The sequence below is a fragment of the Puma concolor genome, chromosome B1 (assembly GCF_028749965.1).
Source record: "Puma concolor isolate L17-30 chromosome B1, mPumCon1.1.hap2, whole genome shotgun sequence".
NCBI lineage: Eukaryota > Metazoa > Chordata > Mammalia > Carnivora > Felidae > Puma > Puma concolor.
The window spans coordinates 55,831,440-55,852,286 of record NC_141670.1 but is presented as its reverse complement, the minus strand read 5'-3'; the positions used below and the strand labels follow the sequence as shown (position 1 = coordinate 55,852,286).

General features: G+C 43.1%; 1 protein-coding gene across 2 annotated transcripts in view; it reads left to right on the top strand.

The window, feature by feature from the left end:
• The first annotated feature begins 1,822 nt into the window (after window positions 1-1,822).
• Window positions 1,823-20,847, top strand: part of GALNT7 (polypeptide N-acetylgalactosaminyltransferase 7) — a 149,500-nt gene continuing 130,475 nt past the window's right edge. For both annotated transcript variants that reach the window (XM_086703858.1, XM_086703859.1), the window contains exon 1: window positions 1,823-2,025. In XM_086703858.1, coding sequence (XP_086559984.1) covers window positions 1,900-2,025 — 126 coding nt within the window. In that variant the 5' untranslated portion in view covers window positions 1,823-1,899. The remainder of the gene's footprint in view (window positions 2,026-20,847) is intronic.

Here is a 20,847-nt window from a genome sequence, read left to right as displayed (position 1 = left end):
ATCTGGATCAGAATCACCTGAGTCCTTATTAACAGGCAATTTCTGGGTTGCAACATTGACCTGAATTGACCCAGCAGCGGGCGTTAGCTTTTTATATTACCCAACAGGTTCATACTTAATCAATTAAATATCCAGGTCTTTTTCACCAAAAAAAAAAAAAAAAAAAAAAAAAAAAGTCTTCAGCAAAATCTCCCTCATGTTACATTAAAAGCAACTGGTTTTTAACTTAAGTGGTTAATAAAAATGCTGAGTCAGATGGGGATATGTGGTCAACACTTGATCTGCCTCTTCCAGGTGGTCTGTATATTAGGCTTATACTCCAATTGTGTACAATGATTCAGCCAGACAAGAATATACCTAACTCTGTTGTAACCCATTCTACATTTCCCCATTTTGTTCACAAGGATATCACTTCAGATATTTTGTGGCAATTCCGAAATTATGGCATCCACGAAATTCCCCAATACACTAGGTAGTGTAACCCAAATTACCGAAGCACATGAAGTTAGTTTGTTACAAATCTTTATCTGGATGATTCAAATTCTCTACTTCATTTAAAAAATTTAAATAACCAGGTTTTGCTTTTCTTAAAGTCCTTCTGATATGAGTCAACATTAGGGAAAAGGATCAACTTTTACCATCCTAAATATTAGGATAAAATATTAAACATTCTGCTCAACTTAAATAAGGCAGTTTAAGATACAGCACACTGATAATGTAATCACATACACTTAGCAATAAAGTGATTGGCATCTTTATTGGAAGATGTGGGCACAGAATTATTCCCTCAGCGTGAAGCATTTTGCTAAACATTTGTCAATATCCTTTCCTGTATAATTTAGGAAGAGGGGTTGAAAAACAGAAATCAAGGAACCTCCATCAAGTGGCAAAAATCAGGTCTGAGGGAGGCAACGAGGGTAGAGCATTGTTTAAAAAACCCCAAATCCTCTGCCTCAGAATACAAACAGCCCAGGAACCAGGTTGATATTAGCACGAGATTGGCTTTCTTCCAATTAGCTCAAGACAAAGTGAAATATTGGCTTTCCAAGTGAGTCCCTCCAGTCCAGTGATATTTGCACATCCCACTTGGGCCTTTCGGTTACAAATCCACCTCCTTAAGGAGTCGTGTGAAAAAGCAAGAACAATCAATAAGAAAAAACCCTCCCAGCAATAAATCAGCCACGTGGAGCTGCTGCTGCGGCAGCGGTAGCCCTGACTTCCTGGTTTGCTTCCTGCAAGCCTTGCGGCTGGGGTCTCCGGGTAGTGGGTGTAAGAAAAGGAGGGGCAGCCGAGAGCGGCTCCCTGTCCTCTGGGCGTAGAGGGGTGGGTGGCGGCGGGGTGGGATCCTGGAGGGCACTGGTGGTAAGGACAGAGTTATGGCCCATAATTAAACCAAAAGTTTGGGAATCTGGAAGCTTTAAGAGCTGAGCAGTGGGGCAAAGGCTAAGGACCAGACCTGGGGAAAGTGTAAGTTAGTTCTAGGGTAACAGGGAATTGTGAAGGGGGTTCTTGGGCACAGTGGTGAGAGAAGAAGGGGACTGCGGACCGGGAAGGGGGTAGGTACACAGAAAGCAAGCTTCGAAGAGCGAGGAGCGAGGCACAAGGGTCGGTTGGAGCTCTGCGGAGGCCGCCGGAGGGAGGCGGGGGGAGCGCCGGCGGCGGAGCGGGGTCCGAGCCGGCGAGCCGCGGGGAGGGGGCGGAGGGAAGAGCCCGGGGGAAGGTAGAGCCAAGGGGAGTTCCGGATCTGGAGCTGGAAAGGGCAGGCAGCGGAGAGGGCGGCAGCCGAAGCGGTAGGGGTGGGGGAGGGAGGAGGTGGAGAGCCGGAGGAGGGGGAAGGAGGGAGGGGAGAGCTGTGGCGGCGGCTGCGCCGGGCTCTGTGTCTCTCGCAGGCGGAGGAAGATGAGGCTGAAGATTGGGTTCATCTTACGCAGTTTACTGGTGGTGGGAAGCTTCCTGGGGCTAGTAGTCCTCTGGTCTTCCCTGTCCCCGCGGCCGGACGACCCAAGCCCGCTGAGCAGGATGAGGGTGAGTGACCCGCCCGCCCCCTCCGGCGGCGGCGACCTGCAACTTGTTTTGTTTGCGCGCGCGCGTGGCGGGAGCAGGGGCGGCAGGGTCGGGGCGCGGCGTTGCGCTGCAGCTCCGCAGGTGGTGCTGGCGCAGCGCGGGCCGATCTGGGGCGCCGAGCCCCGCGCACCGGGTCCCCCGCTACCAGCCGCCGGCCCGCCCCCTCGCCGCCCCTTCCTCCCGCGCTTCCCCGCCCCGGGGCTCCGCTGGCCGCGGCCGCGCTCCACGCCGGGACTGCGGGGCGGAGCGGGAGGTGAGCGGGGGCCGCGGCCGCCCGACCCCCGACCCCAGACTCCTCAGTGCGGGGACCGCCGCGGTCGCGGCCGGGGGACGCCGGGTTGGTCCAGGCTGCGGCCTGTGGCGCGTGCAGGCCCGAAGGAGGCGAGATGCTGCCGCTACCATCACCGCCGTTCGGGACCAGGCCCCTCGGTGTAGTCTTCCCTCCCGCCACCGCCCGTCCGGGATGCTCGCAGCCCCGGGCTCCCCCGGCCCGCCTGCCTGCCGGGAGTGGGAGGGAGATGGCGCCCCGCCTCCGGCTCGTACGGAGAGCGCCGCCTCCCCCTCCCAACTCCGGTCGCGGAGAGACGGGGTGCGATGTGCGGCGGAGGCCTCGCCCTGGACCGGCCCTTCCTCTAGCTTCCCCGGCGAGGGGAGGGACGGTTGGCCCCGGGTGGCTGAGGGGCGTCCCCTCCGGCTCGGGGGCCCCTCCACCGCGGTCCACGCCGCGCGGGGGAAGTCCCTTCTTCCCGAGCGGCGTCGCCCTCCCGCTCGCTCGCTCCCGGCGGCTCTGTCCGCGGGACGTGGGGCCGGTTCCTCTTCCCGGGCGGTGGCAGGGCTGCTCGGGCCGGAAAACTAACTTGTGCCGGCGCCCCGCCGCTTGGCGTTGGCTGCCTGCTCGCCCAGCCCGACGCCGAGGGGCGCCGCGGCGCGAAGCTCCCGGCTTCTCCGCTGGGACGCATTTGTCTGCCGCCCAAGGCGCGAGTGTTAGCTTTGACACTCCCTTGCTTTTGAGGGTTTAGTCAGGCACCTCGGAACGTTAGTTACCGCGAGCCGCGCCGGGAAGGGGCCGCGGCGACTGCGGCTTCGCCGACCCGGCTGGTTGGCTGCGTACCGGCCTCGGCCCCCGGCCTGATCCGCTCCCAGGAGAGAACCCGTCGCACCCCTCCCCTTCCTCATCCCGGAGCCCGGAGAGCCCCCTGGGCCAGCTGCCCTTGGCGGGGTGAGACAGGGCGTGAAGTGAAGAGTTCAGGGCCACTGAAGCGGCCCAAGGGCCTTGGGAGGAGTTGTGCTTTGTAGTAAATAGTACCTACTTGCGTCTGTGTGATCTCCTTTATTAACTTAGCACTAACAGCATCAGAAAGTTGGGAGAGAAGGCTCACTTTCAAGAATAAGAATGCTAGGAAGAGATTTCCGTATCAGTTTCACCCTATATGATGCAATTAGATCTACCCTTTTAAGTTTTAGTATTTTTTAGACTTCACTGCTGTGGAATCTCTTTATGGTATCTAGAGTGGATTCCTATCTGTACCATCTAAGTTAATGATAATGCAAAGTACCAAGTTTCCCTCTTCATTGTCTTTATGGTTTCAAGCCTCTCGGATCTCATGGACCGATGGTGACCTCTCTTTGATTTTGCTTTCAAAATGATAAAAGATAACAATATTGCAATGGAGAGTAATTTAAGTCATCAAATGGCCTTTTTTTCCAGAGAGCTGGAAAGGCTAAAGCCCCATTTTCTGGGAGAGAAACTGAGGACAGTTTGACAAAACTTGCCATATTCAGAATGTCTTGCAGTTCAAATGACAAGTCTTTTAAAGGGGCGGTGGAGGATCTGTACCAAAGCCTATCTCTTTTGAAATACCTTATTATAGTGGATAGATAATAAGTGCCCAGCCACGATGCTAATCGCTCAGTAGCAGGTGGTGATACCTGATTTTTGGTCCAACTTACTCGATAGTTTGTCATTGGGTCCATCGTAATTTCTATCATTTGTCAAAGACCGAAGCTAGCTTATTAAGACTTTTAAATGTAATTAACGTTGAAAAGAATGATCACGTATCAGGAAAGCCAAACCATTTTATTAATTTTACAGACAAACGTTAACTAAGCAATTTAAGGCATAGCTTATAAATCATTAAGAGCATAAACAAGGGACTTTTGCCTCCTTTTACTAAGAACTGTCCTAAGAACTTCTGAGATCTAGCTCTAGAAGAACGTTGCTTTTGGGGAAGATTCTGACAAGTACTCAGATTTTGACTCCCTCCCTTCCCCCTTCTGTTTCTTTTCCTTTGATTATGATTGCAGACATCTCCACCCACTGTGAGACACCTGCCTCTCCTTTAATGCTGATCCACATGTGGGCTTTTTGGATCCCTATAAATCCCTGTAAATGGCTTGAAATAGGCTAGAGCAATCTACCAAATAAAGGTTCTGCCTCTACTCTGGCAAGCTTGTTCTCATGGCTCCACCCTGTGCCACTTTTTGTCTTGTACTTTCAATGTTCTAAGCAACAAAGTCTGTAGCAACCTGGTCTTTTTTCTTTTTTTTTCTTTTCTTTTTCAACCTGGACTACTTCTTTATATCTGTCCAGCGGATGAGGTCATTATTGCAAAACATATTACCCATGCAGGATGAGAGACCCATTTCTTTTTGTTTTGTTTTGTTTTTTTAATATATATATATGTTTTACTGTTTATTTACTTTTGAGAGACTGTGAGTGGGCGAGAGGTGCAGAGAGAGAGACACAGAATGTGAAGCAGGCTCCAGGCTCTGCTCCAGGCTCTGAGCTGTCGGCACAGAGCCCGACGCAGGGCGCAAACTCACGGATGGTGAGATCATGACCTGAGCTGACATCAGTCTCTCCACCGACTGAGCCACCCATGTGCCTGGAGAAACACATTTCTTATTTCCTTCCTATCTCTAGGCCTTTTGCCGTTTCTCTGAGGCGAGTGACGTGAAAGGTAATCTTACTGTTCAAATTGTACTCTGTTGTGTTTGACTTGATTTATTTAACATTTTTGAGTGCCTACTATGTAGTAATGCTAGTTGTTGAGGAAATATGCCTTACCCCAAGCTCCTAGATTTTACAGCTTTGTGGGGAAATAAAAAACACATTAATAAGACTACACAAATCTGCAAATAAAAATTAATACTACATGCTGTGAAGAAAAGCCATAGGGGAGAAGAAAACAGGAACTTGATCATAAAAGTCTTACCTGAAGAAATGACTTTTGAGTTGAAGTCTGAAGATTTGAACAGATAGTTGTTGATCTGATGTGCGAGGAGGGCATTCCTGAGAGGGAGAAGTATGTGCAAAGATCCTGAGGTAGGAGAAAGTATGGTGAACTGAGGGACTGGAAGAAGACCAATATCATTAGAACACAGAGACTAAGAGGGAGAGGTGGAGTGAGGATGCAAAGGTAGTATGGGTCTTGTAGACATGCTAAAGATTAGGCCTTTAGAGCCACAGGAAGCGATTGAAGGATTTTTAAGTAGGGGAGATGTGATCAGATTTGTGTTTTGGAAAGATCATTTTGGCTGCCTGCAGGAAGTAGGAATTGATTTACAGCCAAAGCAGATAGTAGGAGTCCTGTTGGAGGTTATAATAGTTCAGGTGGGACATGATATTGCTTGGCTTGGCCGGGTGACAGTGGAAGTGGAGAATTGATTCAAGAACTATTAAAGATGCAAAGGTGTCAGGACTAGGTGATTGGTTGTGGGAGGGGAGGAGAAGGTGTCAGGAGGTTTAGGATGATGGATTACTTGCTACACTGAAAGTTCTGAGGACAAGCACTCCTACATTTTTGTTATATTTTATGGTGATGGGAAGGCTTGCTTTTTTTAGGCTTTGTCTTCTGGATAGTTTCAGGTCAGCATTTATTAAGGCCATCTGTTTAGTACTTGCAAAGTGCAGAGCATTCCTTTAATTAAATTATAGTATCTCCAGACCCCATATCCCAGGTTTTAGCCGGGAGTGTTTCACGTTGAATCCTAAGCCTCTGAGAGTAAAGGTTTGTAATGGAAATATTGAGAGATCTTCAGTGGTTTGGTTATAGCAAATTCGGTGCTGATGAGAAGCTGCAGGTGTACTGATGATTCTATGTACTGCATAGTGGGGCTAATTCAGGAATCATCCCTGGGCTGAGAGGTTTTGGTGATAAGCAAGCTAAGACCCTTTGAAAGGAGTATTGCTTGAATGAGGAGGAGTGACTGAATTGATTACCCAGTCACAGTCAAGTTCTACCTTACCTGACCCTTTATCTCCATGGTGATTTGTTGCAACCTGAAAGAGTGCCCTTGACCTTAAGATTTTATTCCAAATGAAAGCTCCATTTATGTTATTAGGAATGGAGCTATCACTTAGGAGAAGTGTAGCGTCTTAAGTGGTCACTGTTGTCTCACTTCCCCAGTGGAAATGCCTCAGAATTGGTTTTCGTTCTGTTTTGCTGTCCTGCCTCCACACGTGCAATGAAAACTCCCACATTGCCAAGACCAAGAAATCTGAGGTTTATAGATCTCCTGAAATTAATGCAGACTTTTATGTACATGTGCTTTCTTCTGTGTGGAGAATCAGAAGCATGCACATATCCCTGCGAACCACTGACGAGACCCTTGAAGGCAGGATTTATGTTTCTTGGGGTAGCTCATTCCATGAGTATCTCCCCCATCTACCAAGGTGCTGAAGCATTCATTTATGTCTCCCCCTTTAGGTCTGGGCATCCTAGAAATGCACAAATTCCTAAGAATTCTAAATCTGTGGATTTTGTGGAAGTGTTGCCCACCCAGTGGTCAAAGGTCAGGCATCAATCCTGTTAACTACCACAATCTTCACCTCCCTTCCAGGAAGACCCCATTGGAGAATACCAAGAATACCTCAAATAAAAGTCTCTGCTGTAAAGGGATCTCATTCTAGTTAAAGAAAAAGGTGCAGTACTCTCACAGCCTGGTTTCTTTCCTTTCTTCCTTAATCCAGTAGCAATATAAGGAAACACTAAGAGGGTTGTCACAGAATATGTTTTGTTAATAGCCAGATCAGTAGGTGGAGAAGGTGGAGAATAGTCATCCAGGGAGTGCACAATTATTAGAAAGGGAAGAATGAAAACTGTTAAATAGCAGTTGAATTTGGATAACTATTTTGTGACTGAGACTGGCTGCATGGAATGGGAGATAAGCTGTAGGCTATGATTTGGTTTTAATATAAGCTGTGTTAGATCAGCAATCGCAAATTGGAGACAGAAGGAGAAAGAAAATAATGCAACGTGAAAAATCAGAATTCTGAGCTCGGACCATTTGTAAACAGAATATTTGTAAATTCTAACTCGAGTTAGAACAGCAAGATTTGAGTGGCTCTTGAATGGAGGAAAATGATTGTGATTACTTGACTTCCACCTAGATCATTGTCTTTGTTCGTGTTTTGAATTCTGACTTTTCATCCCTGAAGAATGAATGTACAATCTGGCAGAAGGAGAGAAGTGGTTAAATTAAGAATTTAGAGTTTCTAGGATAAAAAGGACATAGCTTGAGTCTATGGAAGGAATGATTTTATAGTTGGATTTTGTATGGTGGAAGAGGGGGATGGGCAAGAGGGTGAAATACGTATTAACGATGTGGACAGAATCCTTTAAGAATTAGGATATATATATTTTTTTATTTTTTTTTTTTAGCATTTATTTATTTATTGAGAGACAGAGCATGAGAGGGAGAGGGACAGAGAGGGAGACACAGAACTTGTAGTAGGCTCCAGGCTCTGAGCTGTCAGCACAGAGCCCGACGCGGGGCCCGAACCCACCAACTGTGAGATCATGACCTGAGCTGAAGTTGGAGGCTTAACCGACTGAGCCGCCCAGGCGCCCCTAGGAGATGTCACGTATTTATTGTTTCCTAAATGCCATCCATGGCTCTAGACATTAGAGATGCTATACGGTACAGTGGAGAGGGTAAAATGTATTGACCTAATAAAGATGCTCCTCAGGTCTTGACCCGATAACCACACAGTAGGTGTAATAATTGCAGTTTTCTTTTGATATATAAGGCTGGCTAATCTATAAGCCTTTTTACAGAGGCTCCCAACTTCCAAGCATCCATTTGCTCAAAATAACGTGTTGAGGGCTTTCCACAAGGCACTGGGCTGGGCAGTGGAGATGGAGAAATGACAAAAGGACACAGACTCAGAGCTCTTCTCATAAGTGAGATCATCTGTGTGAATATGTAACAGTCATAAAAAGGAAGTTCTCGCACGGTTGTGGGAGGCCGGTGTTCAGAGGCAAGAAGCAGGAGCATGGCGTTGGGCTAGACCTGGGTGGCGGTGGGATTTGGGGGAGAGACGCAGGGAAGAACATTGTATACTGAAAGAAAATGGCGAGACCAGAAGAAAAGTCTGGTTTTTATTGGAGAAAAGCGATGGAAGGTAAGATTGGGAAAGTAAGTTCGGGCCACATTTTGAAGGTAGGCCAAGGAACAGGGTTGGGGTGTCATTAATTCAGCACTTAGAGGAGCTTTTTGGAAGCTTGGAGTTGAGGGGGTGGTGACATCCATTTACTTACCAACTCTCAAATATTTCAAATATTTATTGCTTGTCTACTAAGTACCATCTATTGCTCGAGGCATTGAAGATATCATTGAGCAGCAAGTAATAATAGCAGGGATAATAGATAACATACCTTGAATCCTTTGTGCCAGGTAAGCATTCTACCTGTATTATGTTGTTTAATTGTAACAACAGCCCTCTAATGCAAGTCTGATGTCATCATCACTTTATGGAGGAGACCACTGAGTTAGAGAGGTGAGCTCTTTGCCTGAGGTCACTTCCTTAGTAAGTGGTAGAGCCAGATTCAATCTCCCATTTTTGGACCTCAGAGTGATGCTCTCTGACCAAACACCGCAGATTTTAACAAACTAGACTCACTTAAAGTGTACTACATTGAAAAGGGGACATAAAGACAGTAGGGAGGTAATTTCAAATAGAAACACTGAAGACAATACAGGATAACATGAAGGAGAAAGGGGCATGGGGATCATGCAGGGAAGGTCAGGAGGCAGTGGCTGAGCAGAGGCCCAAAGAATAAGTCTCTAATGTAATTCTGAGGGAAGAATGTCCTAGGCAGACGGAACAGGAAGTGCAAAGCCCCTGAGGTTGGCATGGTGAGTTTAAAGGGAGTACAGTACTTGATAAGCTTGCAGATGTAAGCAGGGCCTTGGATTGAGTGATAAATTGTATGGCCCTCTCACTCACTGTGTGGTCCTAGATTAACAAAACGAGTAATGACTTTTTGGGCAATAGGTTGCAGTGGTGAGGCAAGAACTGTATTAGCTAAGTCCACTGGGTTCTGTGGGATCACAGAGAAGGCCGCATCTAGTCCGTAAGACTGGATGCAGTCAGACCCTTAGAAAGGGCATGTTGGAGGGACAAGTGTGTGAGGCCAGAGGAATGGTATGTACAAAGGCATGAAAGATTGAAGCAAATCCTGGGGAGTGTGTGACTGGAAGATGAGATTCGGGTGTGGAAGAATGGGAGAGAGAACCCTAGAAAGACCAACAGAATCTGAACCCTGGAAGACTAAATACTGTGAATGGCCAGAGCTGGGCTTTGGGGAATAATCTGGAAACAGTAAAGGCTGAATTTCAGTGAGGAGAGAAATGTTTCATAGGACATGATGAAGCCTAAGATAGGAGAGGGAATAAGACAGTGAATCTAAGGAGAGAGATTATAAAAGTAGACTTAGCTGGTGGGAGGAGGAACCTTTGGATGGACCTAGAAGGGGAGGATGCTGATGCCTTTAAGGAATAGAACTGTCTAAAGCAGGGTTTTTCAAATTTCAGTAGGCCTCACCTCACCTATAGGGTGTGTTAAAGTATTTGCCTCCTGCCCAGAATCAATAGGCCTGAGGTAGGGCAGAGAATCTGCATTTGTATCTAGTTCCGCCATTGCTGGTCCAGGGATCATATTTTGAGAAGTGCTGGTCTAGAGGCTGTGTCGATTTGGAGGCTGTAACACAAAACTTTGGTTTGGTTTGGGCATGTAGTATTTTTAGGGGGGAGGGGCATGTCATATTTTGTAGGCGGTGTCTACCAGGTAGACGGAGCTCAGAATAGGATCAGGACTGGATGCAAAGTATGCAGATCAGTGGTAGGAATACGGCTGAAGCCTGAGGACTGGATCGGTAAATGAAGGGCATATGCACGGCTAGAGGAGAAAAACATGGGTAGGAAAAAAGAAACCTGGAACATGCCTTCCTTCAGGTCCTGGGAGAGGGAGGGATGAAAGGAGGCATAGGCTGAACTAGAATGATTTAGAGAATATTGCCCTGTAGAAAACATTGGGCAAAGATAACTTAAGGACAGGACCATCAGCAATTTCAAATATCGCAACATTTGGGTGAGAATTGATCACAGTTGAGGATGCCGTAAGTGGCCGTGGAAGCTCCTTCACCTGCCTGCTAAACTAACCTGTACGTAGTCCTGGGGTCTAGGGAGGGGCTGCAGTGGCCTCTTATACGACGACCCAGGAAAACTGGTTCAGAAGGAAAACAAGTTCGAGTGTCTCATGAATTATCACCTTCACTAGAGGAAAAACACAAAAAGAAGGGAAAAAGGTTTTGTTTTTGTTTTTGTTTTTTGTCTTTTTTTTTTTTTTTTTTGAGACCTTAACTATCAAAGAGGAACTTGAGACATTTTGGATTATATCTGCTCTGCCTTAATTAGGTGCCTCTCTACACCCCTCCTGCACCGTGTGTGTACTTCGACGCATCTGTACATATATATTTTAAGCTAAAGCATAATCATGTGGTTGTGGTAATATATACTTCTGTACACATTATATTAAAATGATCGTAATTCATAGCAGGCATTTTTTGCACCTTTCTGGTCTGGAATCCAGTAACTTCTAAACAGCTGTGACCAGAACAGCATTTAAAATTTTTTTTTTTTAACGTTTTATTTATTTTTGAGACAGAGAGCATAAACGGGGGAGGGGCAGAGAGAGAGGGAGACAGAATCGGAAGCAGGCATCAGGCTCTGAGCCATCAGCCCAGAGCCCCACGCGGGGCTCGAACTCACGGACCGTGAGATCGTGACCTGAGCTGAAGTCGGACGTTTAACCGACTGAGCCACCCAGGCGCCCCCAGAACAGCATTTTAATATTTAAAGTTGGAAAAGAAACTTTATCCATGGAATATTAAGTGGTTTTTAGTTGTTCATACGTTAATTTGCCTGATGTATAACTAAAGGGAAAAAACAAATAGCAAATTCCCTGCTCAGCACTTCAGGTAACATTTGTTTTTTACAGTGAGGTCTACTGTTTAATTCTAGTTCAGTCCTGTGATCCCGAAAGCAGTGCAATTTCAGTTCAGTAACGTGTGCTGCGGTTACCCAGGGCTTAAGGCTGCTTTGGAGAGGGAAGGACTAGCTTTCAGTTGCCTCATTTGCTAAGAATCCTGAATATTTCAAAATGAGAAATGTTCTCATTTCTGCTCCATTATAAATTCCCTTCTGGGCTTGGTAGCATTTTAAAGCGTTACTCCCGAGAAGCATTTAAACATGCCAACAGGGAGACCTGATTCAGGTCACCGACTATAAGAACTAGTACGCTGAAACTTGAGGAAAAAAAAATTAACTTTGCATTATCTAATTAGGTTTATAGAATTGCTGCGGAGCAGCTTGGTTTCCCAAATCTAGAAGGTACAATTAACTGCAGTATTATATCAATACCAACTAGTCTGCTAATAGGCTTCCAAGCAAAGCAATTGGAATTTGTTATTACCAAGGATATTTTAAAATGGGTGAATTAAAATTAAATCACATACTGTTGGGAGCAGTTCTGTAGGAGAATAAAATAAATGACCAAATCATTTTTTAATCTTTTATTGAGTCCCTGGGTTTAAGAATACATTTGGGCCTCAAGAGGTACGCTACTTTTCTTCAATAGTAAACTTACATGCTTCATGATTATCTGGCTTAAACATAATTTTAGCATTTGTAGTTCTTACCTTTATAAAATATTTTACAATATTCATTAGCACTTCAGTATTGAAGTACTTCAAAAACTGCTTTGGGGGCGCCTAGGTGTCTCCGTCGGTTGAGCGACCGAGTTTGGCTCAGGTCATGATCTCACAGTTTGTGAGTTCGAACCCCGTGTCAGGCTCTGTGCTGACAGCTCAGAGCCTGGGAGCCTGCTTCTGATTCTGTGTCTCCCTCTCTCTCTGCCCCTCCCCTACTCCTGTTCTTTCTCTCGCTGTCTCAGAAATAAATAAACATTAAAAAGAAAAAATTGCTACTACATGTTCACTGGTAATGTTAAAGAGTAAGCCTTAAGGAGACATTAACTGAGAAATTGCCAAAGCTTTTTTTCAATCACTCTTATGAGAAGGTGGGTGTGCCATGATTTTTATTTTTTAGATTGTCTATAATTATCCTTTGACTTGATTTTCTTTTTAATAGAAACATCACACACACACACACACACACACACACACACACACTGGTTGATAAGGTTGATAAGATACTCTTTTTGATGTGAGCAAGGTTTACAAATAGCTTTTACAACTGTATGAATGCCTAACTCCTCCAGCTAGAACCCTTGATATCAAACTAACCCATTGAGTCTAGCTATTGAAGTGAAACAGTAGTCCCAGGTTCATAATGTAGTGTAAGAGACACTTTTGAACAGTTTCATAGAATTTTAAGAATTAACACTTGTTGAAGTAATATCATTACAGTATCTTTATGCTTCTGAGAATTTCTTTTTTGATAATTTTTTTAGAAGGCTAAATAGGAAAAAAAATAGAACAATACCCAATTTATATTCTAAAAAAAAGTCCTTAAGTCATGATATTTGAAGTGCTGTAGGGGTTCTTTGTCAGCACTTACTACTGCATTTTAAATTTTATTCTGTTGAATTTAAAGTAAATATTTCATATACATTTTATTAGCATCTGTTATTGGAAAAATAGTTCTCTTAAAACCCTTGCAAAAACCAAAAATGATCAGTATACTAAAGTGAGTCATGTAAGTGTCGTTTTGCCAGATTATATCAAGGATATCTGGATAAAGATGTTCAGATGCAGAAAACTGGGAAGAAGCATGATCTGTGGGTTCCATTTCTCTTGAGACATATAGTTTATTAGTCAGTTGTGTAAACATTTCAAAAATGACTCAGGAAAAATCTAGTAAGGGCTATATCAGTTAAGAATTTTTTATTTGCTTGATTGTTAAATGCAGCTATGGTACATATCTGTGATGGGAGATGTTTGCTTTGAAAAATTTACCATGCAATATATTGTACCAACTGGAGTTTTTTTTGTCGATAACAGCCCATGTACCTATGCAATCAAAGGTTCACTTTAGCCATTTCAAAACTGGTCTTAAGCCATTTTCTAAAATAGTTGGCTTATTAAGTATAGGTTTTAATTATGCTTACTTGGGAGGACTTCCATCCAAACCTCTCTGGCAATTGAATATTTTGCTATGCGATTCTTGTTTTTGTTTTTTTTTTTCAAGTATTAATTTAAATTCTAGTTAACATGTATGGTAAAATTGGTTTCAGGTGTAGAATTTAGTGATTCATCACTTACACTACCCAGGCTATGCAGTTCTTAGTAGACAATTTGATCATTACCCTTCTTAAAATTTAATCCGACAGGATTAGTCTTTTAATCTTTAATACAGTAAGGTATCTCCTATGTAAGTCAGTATTTGTTACCTTTACAGTCTGTTTGCAGGGTTTTACATCTTTTCTTTTGAAAGAAAGCGTTTAAAACCTCCTGTTCAAAAGAGTGCTAACTCTTGCCAGGGTGATTTAAAATGAATAAAAAATCCATTAGATTTTTGGCAAATAAGCTCTCAATTATGGTACGGAATAAATGACTACAAAGTGCTTTCTAGAGTAATGGAATGGAAATGACTGAAATCTTACTACATTACACATGCAGGGTTTTTTTTACTATTGTTGAGTGTTTGGTTTTTTTAAACTAGAAGATCACTGTCAAAATTGGAAATTTTGATTATTTAAAATACATAATTATATTTTAACATTTAAGCAAAGGATTGGTGGAATGGGGAAATATAGGCATGCAGTTTCATTTACTGTCGTTCTCTGTGATGGTCTCAGGAAAGTTGAAGTCCCGTGTTTGTAAAAGAAGGTTGGGGAAGAGTGTTGCCATTGTGGTGGTCAATTAAATTTGCTTACAGTTCAGGGAGACCTTGGTGGGTGGCAAAGAGAAAAATACTTCTCACAAATAGTTTTCTGAAATTCTGTCTTCTAAAAATGTGCTAAAATAGCGTGATTTCCAAATGCCTTGGTATTTTTTTTTTAATTTTTTTTTTTAACGCTTTTATTTATTTTTGAGACAGAGACAGAGCATGAACAGGGGAGGGGCAGAAAGAGAGGGAGACACAGAATTGGAAGCAGGCTCCAGGCTCTGAGCCATGAGCCCAGTGCCCGATGCGGGGCTCGAACTCACGGACCGCGAGATCGTGACCTGAGCTGAAGTCGGACGCTTAACCGACTGAGCCACCCAGGCGCCCCAGCCAAATGCCTTGGTATTTTAAAGAAATACATTTTCTGTATGAAATTAGGATAACTCTTACTCTTTTTATCATAGTTAACATTTAGATTCCAAACCATGGCACATGGTTTTAACCTTGTTTCTTCTGTTTTGAAACAAATGTAGAGTACAACATGTGCATGGCCTGGAGGGTTTGGGGACGAAGCCTGGAGCTGACCACGGTGGGCCCCAAACTGATAACAGGGAGCATCTTCCGGGCTTAGATGATATCCAGCCGAGCAGAGCTCTCAGTAACTGAGAGCAGAGCTCTAGCTTGTGATAAATAAAGTTCATTTGCCTGGAAAGCAAGCATTGAAAGCTAGTTTTTAGAATCTTTGTGCAAATTTCCAAAGCCGTTGACTTGGCCAGCAGAAGGTGAGATAAATACATTTTTTCCACAATGAGTACATAAATGTAGAGTACATGTGATCATAGTTATTAACAAAGTTTTGAAGAGTGATATCAAGCCTGCAAAGATAATAGCGCCCAAAATACCACACCTTTTCCCAGATCATGCTCTTTCCTAAAAACTGGCATCATCTCAAGTATGGGTCAAAATACGTCTATACTACATGGGTCTTCTCATTATTTTTTTCAGCGTCCTCTTTGAAATCTGAGCAAGGTTTTAATGAACGTGGCTTCATTTTACTCTCCATGAATTACTACCCCAGGAAGAGTGCCAGCCACTCTTGCCTGAGCAGCCTACACCTGTGACTAAACCAAAGACCATCCCAGCCAGAGAGTGTAATAAATAGTTCCACCGTGGTACGATCATGTTTCATAAGCGGCAGTTATCATCCTTGACCTCTGCTCAATTACCTGGTAACACTAAGAGAAAAGTAAATGTTAAAATCTTTGTTCAATGTTGGCAAAATTCACTTCCTCAAGATACAGTGAGTGGTTTGAAACATGTACTCATTTGCATCTACTTCTTTAGCTTAAATAACAGGTGCTTATGTTTAAGAGCAAATATATCTTGTGCAATGATTTATGACTTAGAAGGGCTGGTGAAATGAAGAAAGAGTAGCTCAAAGGAAATTGTTAGTGGCAATTAAGGAATAGATTTTTAATGTAGAAAATCAGAAACTTAAGGTAACAATAAAGGCAATCTGTGTAGTCAGTATTTTCTAGTGAATTGCGATAACTCCCCTAGTATTTTCTTTCAGTTCTTCATGAAAATAACAGAAATCTATTTTTTTTCTCCCTTGGGACATATGATTCCTTTTGCTGATTATGAGGCATTTGTTGAGCAATTGGTCCATTTCTTTGGGTCCCAGTGGGTGCCTAATATGAGTATGATTCCTTCAAGGTTTTAAAGGTCAGCCATATAGTTTATTGACCTTGAGGTAGCTAGAAAAACCACGCCTGCCATTTGGGCACACAGCGTGCTGCTTCTGAATGATGAAGCCAGCAGCTTACTCATAGTTTTCTAACACACTGGTTGCATTTTCTGAATATACCCAGATCTTTTTAATTAAAGATAACTAAACCGTCGCAGTCCTTTATCATACCTGTAACTCTTGTGGTGAATCAGCACTCATGAAAAAATAAAATCTCATTTCTCAAATAGAGATAATGAACTTCAAAAAAACAACTTTTTGCTATTTCTGTAATTCCTATATTCCCTGCCCGCCGTTCTCTTACGTGTCTCATTTTTTTTTTAATTTTTTTTTTTCAACGTTTATTTATTTTTGGGACAGAGAGAGAGAGCATGAACGGGGGAGGGGCAGAGAGAGAGGGAGACACAGAATCGGAAGCAGGCTCCAGGCTCTGAGCCATCAGCCCAGAGCCCGACGCGGGGCTCGAACTCACGGACCGCGAGATCGTGACCTGGCTGAAGTCGGACGCTTAACCGACTGCGCCACCCAGGCGCCCCTTACGTGTCTCATTTTAACAAAGTGCTCTAAGAAGCTATTGCATTCTTTGAGTATTGACTAGGAATGGAAGAAAAATTAGAGTTTTGGTTTTCATGCAGGAGATTGCTTTCAGTCAGAAGATGGCAGATTTCCCTTGGTCAGCATGGACTTAATTTAAAATTGCCTTATAGGGGCACCTGGGTGACTCAGTCAGTTAAGCATCAGATTCTTGATTTCGCCTCAGGTCATGATCTCACAGATTGCCAGTTCCAGCCCTGTGTTGGGCTCTGTGCTGACAGCACGGGGCTGCTTAGGGTTTTCTGTCTTCCTTTTTTCTCTGCCTCCTCCTCCCCGCCCCCCTCCTCCCTCAAAAACAACATAAAACAAAACAAAAAAACGAGTAAAAAAAAAAAAAGTCTCATATATGCAGTGATGAAAATCAAATCAAACTTAAAATACTAGGTGGAACATTTTCCTGAAAAAAACTTAGAATAGTGATGTCGATACTTTGAAATGTTAATATTTTGAAAGTTGAAGTTTCAATCTACTTTTTTCCATTCCTTTCATCTCTCATCAGGTGACTGTAAGTGGTGGTCCATTTGTCAGAGTTTAAGTGGTGTAAAAAAAAAAATCAGAAAATTCAGTGTGAATTTAACTCAGTTATTAACTCAGGTTCCTGATTTATTTCTAGTGCCTTCCATTTAGATATATATTTGATTTACTTATTTCCTAAATTCATGGGCCAGTACTGATACTCATAGTTGTTTTTCTTTAGGATATCCCGAGTGTACACTTAAAAACATTTGTCTTTAATTTGTTAGATGACTCAAAAAAAGTAAAACGACAACCAAAACCAAAACCATCGTGCTTTCACTGGTTTGTGGTAAAGTAAAAAGCATGAGAAATTCGCTGTGTTTCAATCTGCTCAGTTATCACTTGGAAATCACCTTTGCCTTGCCCAGAGAAGACTTAGGTTGGTTGCATTCTCTTGACTGTTCTGTGAAAGCATGTAGCAGTGTGCCTGACTTCATTAACTAGGTTTAAAGAGTGAATGGTGCATTTAATGGCACCTGGAATCTTGAAAGGACAATGTCTGTTATATGCCTAACTTCTTGCTAGGAGTGAAGATGAATGGGTCTCAAAGAAAAACCGAAAAATTCCTTCTGGGGAGGGGAAGCTAATGTCCTCTAGGATTTGGATTACTACAATTTCTTCACTGAGAAAATTCCTTGATCTTCTAAGAATACGGGTACTACATTTGTGTGATTTTTATAATACAACATTGCTTCCTGTCTCAGGCAACGGAGTGAAGTAAAATGTGTTGGCTATTTAGCACAAGCTACTGCTCAGGAATACTAAATGTAGAATTTCCTACTCTAGGCTAGTTATCAGGAAGTAGGGAAGGTCAAATCTGTGCTGCTGGGGAAATTTTTTATTTCCTTGTTTGTAAGCCTTAGCCCCTGCCCATCTTTGATTTTACTGTTTTGTGAACTGTAACAGTTTCTGTTATGTATAGGGCACGTGAGTCCAGTAAGAGAGCTAAACTCTGTTTAGGTTTGAGAAATTCAGCAATCTCATGGTTTTGGAATAATCTGATATCTTAGTGGTATTTTCTTGCCACCGTCTCATTGAGATTTTGAAAAACCTAAGTTAAGTCCATAATTAATAATAATAATAATAAAAGATTTGTAGGGAAGGTACATTCAAGTTGATTATAGTATTCCTTACCAGAGCTTGAGGGAAGGGCGGAGCGTTTGAGCGTGAAGGGGTAGGAAGAAGAGAAGGTGTGCCATCTAAAAGGATGAGCTTTGTATATATACAGTACAAGGACATGGTTTAGAACAATCATTTGTGTTGGGAGTGTGTATTAGGAAGGATGGGGATCTAAAACCACATACCTTTTTTTTTTTTTTTTTTTTTTTTTTTTTTAACGGTCGGGTTGAGCGGTGCCTGAGTGGCTCAGTTGGTTAAACGTCGATTTCGGCTCAGGTCATGATCTCGTGGTTTGTGGGTTCGAGCCCCATGTTGGGCTCTGTGTTGGCAGCTCAGAGCCTAGAGCCTGCTTCAGATTCTGTGTCTCCCTCTCTCTGCCCCTCCTCTGCTCATGCGCGAGCTCTCTCTCTCTCTCTCTCTCTCTCAAAAATATTAAAAAAAAAAAAAACATTGGGTTGTTAACTGTGAATTTTAATCCCCATAATACTAAATGTCTTGGGGAAATTATATTGATATTTAAAATCACTGTGTGGTATGTAGTTCCTTCAAGCTGGTGGATTTAAAATAAAAGCTGATCTCCTTGTATACGAGTTGAATTCCTGCTGTAAATACTGTTAATAGCTTCAGTGAGCTTGGCCTGGTGGCTTGACTTCTCCAAGCCTCCTTTCCCTCATCTGTAAAGTGGACGCAGCACTCTTCCTGTGTTTCCATCAGGTTGAGGTTACCAGAGCTCCTAGGAGAGCATTTAAATAGCAATTTTACAGTTGTTTCCCCTTCTTTCTCTTCTTGGATGAGCATAATACTTTGTACACAGCATCAAGAGTGCTTAAAAGAAGGAAAATACTTACACGAATTTGTTATGAATTCACAACTTTGAATTATAAGTGCAAAAGGGACGAGTCGTCTCTCCTAGACTGTGACTTTTGTCACAGGACAAAAGGAAGAGGACATTAAGGGAAAAAGGAAAAAAAAAAAAAGAAAGACCCGAGTTGGGAATTACAGGTCCTCCCTGGTTGTGTGCACTGTATTTGCAAAATTGTTCTCCCACCTGCCCCTTTAAAAACAAAAAGAAAAAAACAGGTTGATTCCAAGTTTTGCTGTTTAATTTTAGGTGCTTCTGGCTAACCTACCAATTAAATGGAGCAAAAGAAGTGATCTAAGGGAGAACGAAACTGGAAGAACAACTACTGAAGTTATTTATTTTCACTGTCTCTTCCTTTTTCTTCCCCCAAGCAGAGTCTACAACTTAATTCCGAGCTGTGGTTGCTGAACATTCCAAAGCTTTTAAACTTCTGCTTAGTGGAGAAGTATTAAGAAATCCAAGTCCCTGCCATGGGTTTAATTATGAGGCTTAGTAAATACATTGTTTTCTTAATTTTATTATCTTTGTTCCTATTGTCTCTGTTGCGAAGAATAATTTTTCTCCCAGCTGATTCAACTCAGCCACTCCTGGATTTTCTTAGAGATTATTCTCCGTATTGACATTTAAAAGTTAAAATTATGCCCTTTCTTTTAGTCATTGCATTGTTGGACTCCACCTATGTCACTGAGCAGTGATAAGGCTCTTTCTTTTCCTTGAAACTTGTTTTAAGGACACACACACATACACAGTTTGTTTATTCTGGTACAATATAGTAACAGTTCACCATGGGGCTGGAAATCTAGTCTGAAAATGGATTGAACATCAAATACTGACAAGGAACTTTTATTGAAATCTTACTATGCCTTCTGCTAGGTGTGTTTACATTCCCAATTTAACCTTCTGGCATTTTACAGCTGAGGACATTTGTGGCTTAGCGAAATTAAAGGCCTTGCCTGTCACCTGGCCTTGTAGGTAATGGAACTAGAGTTCAAACCCAGTCTGACAGAAGAGTCCACCCCTTCAGGCTGCCTTCAGTACCACCAAGTAGCATTTCCCGAGCCATGTTCTGTGAACCACGATACCTTAGTGGGAGTTACTTTAAAAAGGGTTCTTGGGTCAATAAGGTTGAGAAATGTTGCGTGCAGACATTCTCAGGGCACATCAGTATGTTAAAAGCTCTGAAAAGTCCTGTAGGAAATAAATTTTAAGATTTTTAGCTCATCTTTCACAAATTGACCTGGTAACTGACTCGGTCTATAAAGAACTCTAGTGTCCTGAGAAAAGAGTTTGCTAATAGCCGAATCAAAGTCAGGGAGTTATTTCGGTGATGTTACTGGCACATGCTGTGTGGACAGATACACCTGTCTCCAGAGGAAGAATCTAGCTGCCTGGACTGGTTGAATTCTGCCTTTAGGCTGTTACTTACATGCTCATATTTGGCACGTCCTTCTCCAACTGTCTGAATCTTCCCATCCTTTAAGATCCATCCAGGTTTTACCTCTCTGAAGCTTTCTTTCTTTTTAATTTTTTTGGTTTTTATTTCATTTCTGAGAGACAGCGTTAGCGGGGGGAGGGGCAGAGAGAGGGAGACACAGAATCCGAAGCAGTCTCCAGGCTCTGAGCTGTTGGCACAGAGCCCAAAGTGGGGCTCGAACTCACGGATGGTGAGATCATGACCTGAGCCAAAGTCGGACGCCCAACCGGCTGAGCCATCTAGGTGCCCCTCTGAAGCTTTATTTAATCACTTCAGTCTGCTCTGATATCTCTAATATCAGAAAGGTTCCTCATTGTGGAACATGATTATAAATAACTA